This window comes from Arachis duranensis, chromosome 3 (genome assembly GCF_000817695.3).
Source record: "Arachis duranensis cultivar V14167 chromosome 3, aradu.V14167.gnm2.J7QH, whole genome shotgun sequence".
Classification (NCBI taxonomy): domain Eukaryota; kingdom Viridiplantae; phylum Streptophyta; class Magnoliopsida; order Fabales; family Fabaceae; genus Arachis; species Arachis duranensis.
Genome location: NC_029774.3, coordinates 20,641,774 through 20,649,438, shown reverse-complemented (window position 1 = coordinate 20,649,438; position 7,665 = coordinate 20,641,774). Strand labels below are relative to the sequence as shown.

The window sequence follows — 7,665 nt, the reverse complement described above, 5'->3', positions numbered from 1 at the left end:
AATCCAAAGAACAATGAAAGCAAATACATGAAGCAGAATCAAACCAAACAGCAAGACTTTTGGAAGGAGAACATATGCTCCTAAAGTATATCTAGTAGTGTAGTATATACGGCAAATGAAAATTAAAGGAATAGGAATTTGTGTTGTTCCGTTTTCCACTGAAGAAAAAGATAATGAAGAATAGACCCTAGATATGGACAAAAGAAGAGGAAAACGTGCTTTCTAGATTCAGATTGAAAAGTCAAAAGATAAACAGTTTATCTTTAATTGATGCTCTATCATGAAAGGAATTATGTTTTAGATAAAAAATTCTTATTTTTATTTTCACCAATATTAAGATCCTTAGTGTTTTTATCTGTCAGCATCACTGGGTTCATTCTTAAAAAACTATTATCTGTCACAAGGATAGAGGATTCCAAAATCACAAGTGACTCCACCAAGAAGGAGCTGAAAAGTTCAATAGCTTCTGATCTGATCTTATCATTATATATGAAGAAAAATGAAATATGCTCTAAAAGACTGAACTAAGAAACAGAAAGATGCAAAAAGTGAGAGAAATGACTAAAGAATAAACACAACTCAATTCACCTTATCCATGAGAGGAACTCTTCCATATGGTGCTGATCTTTCAAAATATTGAACATAGAGGTGACCCAACCTATCATTCAAATTCGAGAGGCTATTATCATGTTCAAATCCTCCCTCTTCTGATGAGGTTCCATCCCACCTCCATAGCTTATCACTCTCGCTCTCCTCGCTGTACGAATCGCTGTATGAGTCTCTTGTCTCGCAGTCACCGGATTCAGCTTCTTCCCTGAAATTAACACATTCAATTTTTTTTTATTATTATTATTCATCAGGTTCCCATTTCAGTACTCTACAGTTCAAAGAAAAGATTGATGTTGTCACCAATCATCAAGCATTGAAGCATGCACAACATAATTCACCAAATCATACTCCATCAACTCAACTAATTAAGACAAGAAACAAAAACAAAAAACAAAAACAAAATAAAATAAAATAAAATCCATCTCACAAGCATCATGAGAGTTTGACCAAAACAGATATTAACACCAAACAGGTCCATTTGGTCAGAGAACAAAACCAATTTAAATAAAAAAAATGTCCAGCTAGATCACGAAACAGGGAAGAGAATGCTGGGATTTCTAAATTCTAACAGTAAATGGTAAATAAATTTCCTTATTTCCCATTAATCTAAGGTTCTTGTTCAAGTTTTGGCACTTAATTAGTTAATTATGAATTTTAGATTGCCGATCACTTGAAATTTGAAACCAACAAGAACATCAAAGAAAACAAATTAAAATGCTAACAAGTGAAGAATTCTGAAACAGATAAGATAAACATGTTGGAAAAACATATGAAAAAAAAGGGTTTTGAACATGTGAAAACCAAAGAGGTTGAAACAACTCCAGAAAGACACACAGTCTTTAAATTTTCATAAGACATGTAGATATATACCTGAAAGTGTTGCTGGTGAAAATCTGAATTGCAGAGAGGTAAGGGACATAGTACTGAACAAGTGTTTCTCCATTGGGAAGCGTTATGGGAACTCCAGCACCATAAGCACTCCATTCATCAAAAGAATTCCATAGATCAGCCAAAGTGAAATACTCCACTGCTTCTCTCTCCCATGGATGCCATAACCTGTTCAACTTCCTTATCTCCGTCTGTGTATCAATCACATCAAACACACAAACAAATTAGGTCACATCAAAACACACTCAATTCAACATGGAGAAGAAGAAGAAGAAGAAGAAGAAGAAGAAGAAGAAGAGAATTACGTTTGGAAGAAGCTGAGATTGTACAACTGGTGTGGTACACCGGAGGAAAAAGTCAAGGTTAGACTTCTCAGATTGCATTGACTCTTTCTTCTTTTCAAGAATCGTGATATGGTTGGTTATGGAGTTAGAGAAAGAGCATAGACAGAAGATACAGAGTTTTTATTTTTCTTTTTGTTTGATTCAGTTTGTTTTTTGTGTCAGCTACGCGAAAAACAGAGAGAACTCAAATAAAAGGAAAAAAGAAAAAGAGAGAAAGAGTTTAAAACTTCAACCTCCCTCTGTTTTCAGAAATAAAAATTAAAAAAAAAGAGAGAAAAGAAAAGAAAGAGAGAGAAATTTGGGAAGTGTGAATCTGGCAGCAGTGGATTGTGAATTATGAAGTGGATAGAGTGACTTTACACCTTCCGCTGAAGACTGTTGAAAACGTTACATAAACAATGGCGGATTTAACTCGCTGTTAAATAAAGAAAGCGTTGAAGGAAACTCAAAAGGCTTTTAAGGAAGGACAACACAACACAACACGGTGACGGTGACGGTGACGGTGACGGTGACGACCCTTTCACCTTGAGACTCAATCAACACACTTAATTACTATTTTTTGTTCTTCCTTTTGCTCTGTTTTTACGGTGAGAGAAGGCTGAGACAGTGAGGAAGAAGTGTCGTGAGAATGTGTTGTTGCAAGCAGAAATATCTCGGGAATATGGAGAAAGAAGAGGAAGAGGAGAAAGTGTGTGGTATTTTCTAGAAACTGCGATTTGAGGGGTTTTTATTTTTTCCCTGGTGGGTGATTGATACGAAACAAAAACTATGGCATAAGACACAATTACACGAACACAGAAAATGAGAAAATTCGGAAATTATAAGGCTTTTTTTTTTTATGAAATCCAACTATCCAAGTGTCGTGGTCAAACTGTACGGGTGTTCATAGTAGGTAGATACACTGGGTTCAGGATCATTCATTCTAAATTGACTCATAGATCAAACATTAAATTAAATTAAATTAAATTAAAATATTTTAATACAATGAAAATATCAATTTATATACAGTTTTAATATATTATGAATTTTAAATTTAATACAAGAATAAGCTTAAGTATGAGATTTTTTATTTAAATAAATTAAATAAATATTTTATTAAATAGATAATTATAAAAATTATTATAAAAATACATATTCATAATAATTTTTATAATTATCTATTTTAGTAAATGAAATATTTATTTAATTTATTTAAACAAAACATCCCATAAGTATAAGAAGGTTTTATTCTAATTTTATTATGTAGTAGTTGTTGATACCATGACCAAAGTTATGGTCAAAATAAATAGTGTCATATGGAATTCAGAAAAATCTAACAAATATACACGAATTGGTCTGCTAATTACACAAGTCGAACTACTCAACTCAACTTATTTGGGGTGCAAGTTTTGCGAATGATACCCAATTGATTTACATGATAAACAAAGATTTTGTCAAATTACCACTTCAGATATTCATCTTTAATTCATTTATTATTATGACGTAAGATAACTTTTTAAATATTAAAAAAAAACTACTCACTACTATAAGAGGAGAAATTCAGGAGTGATAATTAAGTCTTCACCTTCTTTTATAAACAATTCCACCAAATTCAGGTTTTGTTCAATCCCAATTTATTTGAATTTACCTAAAATTCTTAATAATTTAAGCATTAAACACCTTTGCAGATACTCTTACCATCACCTATTTAAGGACATTGGAAAACTTCACCTCTTTGTTGAAGTGAAGTCGCATTCATCATTCAAAGTAACATGGATTTCACGTATGAGTCCAAATTAACTTAATTTCAGGTAATTTTTTAGAACATTTGTCACTACAAGAAAAACGTTGAATACCATTGGATTTACCATTGAATTCATCAAATAAATTCGCTGGTAATAAAACTACTATCGGATTTATCAAAATTAGTTCTTAATCTAGCTTTAAAACATTTACAATTAGGAAAGCTTTGATTGATGTACAAAAAGGAGAGTTGATATTGAGAGTGCATGATGAGCATATTGTATTTAATGTATTGAAGGTCATGCAACATCCCAATGATTTTGAAGGGTGTACGAAAATTGATCTAATTGACCCTTTGGTGCAAGAGGCTCTAGAAGAGGAGGAGTTCAACAACTCTCTAGAACCCCTTAAAGAAAGTGACTTGGTCGAAAGTAAAAAGTGTCCAGCACCTAAGGAATTTGAAGTCACAAACATTCCAGCAATGGAAAAAGAGGCACCCAAGCTTAAGCTAAAGCCTCTGCCTCCCAAATCTTAAATATGCTTTTTTTGGTGATAACAACACATATCCAATAATTATAAGCTCTTCTCTAGGCTTGAATAAGGAAGAAGATTTGCTCAAGGTGTTGAGATATCACAAAAGTGCTCTTAGATGGATCATTAGTGATTTTAAGGAGAATAAGTCTAGCAATGTGCATGCATAAATTCTTACTTGAAAAGGACTCCAAACCAGTGGTACAAGTATAGAGGTGACTCAACCCAATCATGAAAGAGGTGGTTTAAAAAAAGATCATGAAGCTATAGAAAGCCAGAATCATTTATCCAATTTCTAATAGTCCTTGGATGAGTCCGGTGGAAGTTATTCCCAAGAAAAGATGAGTCACAGTGGTGGCCAATGAAAAGAATGAACTCATTCCCACTAGAATCGTAACTGGATAGAGGATGTGTATTGATTATAAGAAACTCAACATTGCTACAAGAAATGACCACTTTCTACTATCCTTCATTGATCAAATGCTTGAGAGGTTGGTCGGGTATGCATTTTATTGTTTCTTAGATGGTTATTTAGGGTATAATCAGATTGTAGTGGACCCCTCAAGATCAAGAGAAGATGGCATTTACATGTCCCTTTAGTATTTTTACTTACCGCCACATGCCTTTTGGGTCATGTAATGTCCCTTTTGTGTTTTTGCATTTGATAAGTTTAAGTCCTATTTAATTGGTTCAAAAGTAATTATTTATACTAATCACTCTGCTCTTAAGTATCTTTTGACCAAGTAGGATACTAAACTAAGGTTGATTAGGTGAATGCTTCTCCTTTAGGAATTCGATATTGAAATTAAAGACCGAAAGGATTCTAAAAACCAAGTGGCAGACCATTTTTCTAGACTTGAACTAGTGGAAGCTCAAGCTCATCAAACCCTTTTGAATGAAGGATTCCCTGATGAGCAATTCCTTGTAATAATAAGGCTCTTTGGTTTGCAGACATGGCAAATTTTAAGGCCGGGAGGATCATTCCAAAGAAATTCACAAAGCAACAAATAAAGAAGTTACATCATGATGCTAGGTACTTCTTATGGGATGATCCTTATTTGTTCAAGAGGTGTTTGGATGGTATCATCCGAAGATATATCTTGGATGAAGAGACTAAAGAAGTTCTTTGACATTGTCATGGTTCTGAATATGGTGGATATTTTGGTGGAGAAAGGATTGCAACAAAGGTCTTTCAATGTAGTTTTTATTGGCCCACACTTTTCAAAGATGCTAAAAAATTTGTGAAGAATTGTGACCAATGCCAAAAGGTTGGGAGTTTTTCCAAAAAGCATGAAATGCCACAAAATTCTATCTTAGAAGTAGAGTTGTTTGATGTATGAGGAATAGACTTCATGGGACAATTTCCTTCCTCATACTCTAACAACTATATCTTAGTGGCCATTAATTATGCTTTTAAGTGGGTAGAGGCAGTGCCTTTACCTACCAATGATGCTAAAGTTGTGTTTAGCTTCCTCAAGAAGTAAATACTCAGTAGGTTTGGCGTCCCAAGAACCTTGATTAGTGATGGAGGTAGCCATTTTTACAACAAACAATTAGATACACTTCTCTAAAGATATGGAGTCAAGCATAAGGTGGCCACCCCCAACCATCCTCAAACTAGTGGCCAAGTGAAGATCTCAAATAAAAAACTCAAAAGAATTCTTGAGAAGACAATGGGAGCTTCAAGAAAAGACTAGGCGAAGAAGATTGATGATGCTCTCTAGACTTACAGAACAGCCTTCAAGATCCCTATTGGGATGTCACTGACGATCGGTTTTTCTATCGGTAAAAAAATTCACAAATATAATCGCGTTGTAAGTATAGCTTCTAAACCAAAAGAAAATCCTTTCGTACAAACGTTTGATTGTCACAAGTAACAAACTCAATAAAAATAATTAACCGAAGTATTCAAACCTCGGGTCGTCTTCTCAAGGAATTGCAGAGAAGTATGATTTATTATTGGTTATGGAAAATAGTATTTTTGGATTTTGAAAGGTTTGAATAAGAGAAATAGATTGCAGGGAATTAAATCAATAGCAAAGAAAAATTCTTGGCGAAGTATGAAAACTGAAAGTCCTATCCTAGTTATCCTTATTAATGGTGATGAGAGTTGTATTATTGCTCCCACTAAGTCAACCTCTACTATGAAGGTCAGTCAAGTGGATAAATTAATTTAACACCTAAAGTCCTAGTCAACTCCTGAGGAAAGACTAGAGTTATAGGAATCTAAATCAATCAGCAAAGATATCAATTATCAATCACGATGAGTTTGACAACTCAAGAGTTACCAATTAATCAACCAAAGTCAAGAGTGTAGAAAGCTAAATTAAAATCATATATCTGAAAATACCTCAAATTGCATTAAATAGAAAATCAATCTAACATAAAGAGTTCATAAACCAAGTTGAGAAAATAAATAAAAAGAACATTGAACCTGTTGATAAAGAAGAAATCCTAAATCATTTAAGAGGAATCCTAATCCTAAATCCTAAGAGAGAGGAGAGAACATCTCTCTCTCTCTAAAAACTACATCTGAATCCTAAAACTATGTATGAATGTATGTTGTATCTTGTATGTTGAGTCTCTACATGTTCCCTAACTTTAATATGTGTTTCTGGGCCGAACTCTGGGTCAAAACGCGGCCTGAAACTGTCTCCAGCGTATTCTGTAATTTCTGCAGATCGCGCATGTCACGCGTACGCATCATTCATCGATTTTCCTCTCCACGCATGCACGTCAGGCACGCGCTCGCTTCGTTTGCGCGAACTCTAATCCACGCGTACGCGTCAACACTTACGCATCGCTGTGATTTTGTCCAAATTGCATGCACGCGTCAACCATGCGTGCGCGTCGCTGTCCGCTGGTTGTCTCCTTTAATTCTTGTGCTCCTTCCCTTTTTGCAAGCTTCCTCTCCATTCTCTAAGTCATTCCTGCCCTATGAAGCCTGAAACACTTAACACACAGATCACGGCATCAAATGGTATAAAGAAAAATAAAAATATACAATTAAAAGATCTTTAGAAAGCAAGTTTTCAATCATAGAACAATTTGGGAAGGAATTGTAAATACATGCTAATCATATGAATAAGTATGTATAGAATTGATAAAAACCACTCAATTAAACACAATATGAATCATAAAATAATGGTTTATCAACCTCCCCACACTTAAACATTAGCATGTCCTCATGCTTAGCTTAAGGAGATAAAATAAATGAGTAGGAAAAAGCAAGACTCGTGCAATGCAACCTATGAATGTGAATGCAACTACATGCTAAGATGTTACTTGGTTAAAAGCAAACAAGTGTCTTGTAAGAAGGTAACTCAAATACAAACCAAATTCCACTAATTCAAATCGTACAATAAAAAGCAAGTAAACTTGTAAGAAGATAGCTCATGAAAGCAGGGAACATAGAATTAAGCACTGAACCCTTACTGGTAGTGTATATCACTCTAACTCTCAAGTGTCTAGGGTCAATCACTCTACTCTTCTATAATCATGCTTTCTAAACTATGTTCTTCATCTAACCAATCAACAAATATTTAATGTACCAACATATATATATATATAT

General features: G+C 34.1%; 1 protein-coding gene across 1 annotated transcript in view; it reads right to left on the bottom strand.

The window, feature by feature from the left end:
• LOC107477893 (uncharacterized) overlaps positions 1–2,061 on the bottom strand; it is a gene marked incomplete at its 5' end in the record, with an annotated part of 3,692 nt that extends 1,631 nt beyond the window's left edge. Inside the window, 3 exon segments of the mRNA XM_016097985.3 lie at positions 589–814; positions 1,480–1,688; positions 1,803–2,061. Of these exon segments, the coding sequence (XP_015953471.1) occupies positions 589–814; positions 1,480–1,688; positions 1,803–1,880 (513 nt within the window).
• Positions 2,062–7,665: the final 5,604 nt, after the last annotated feature.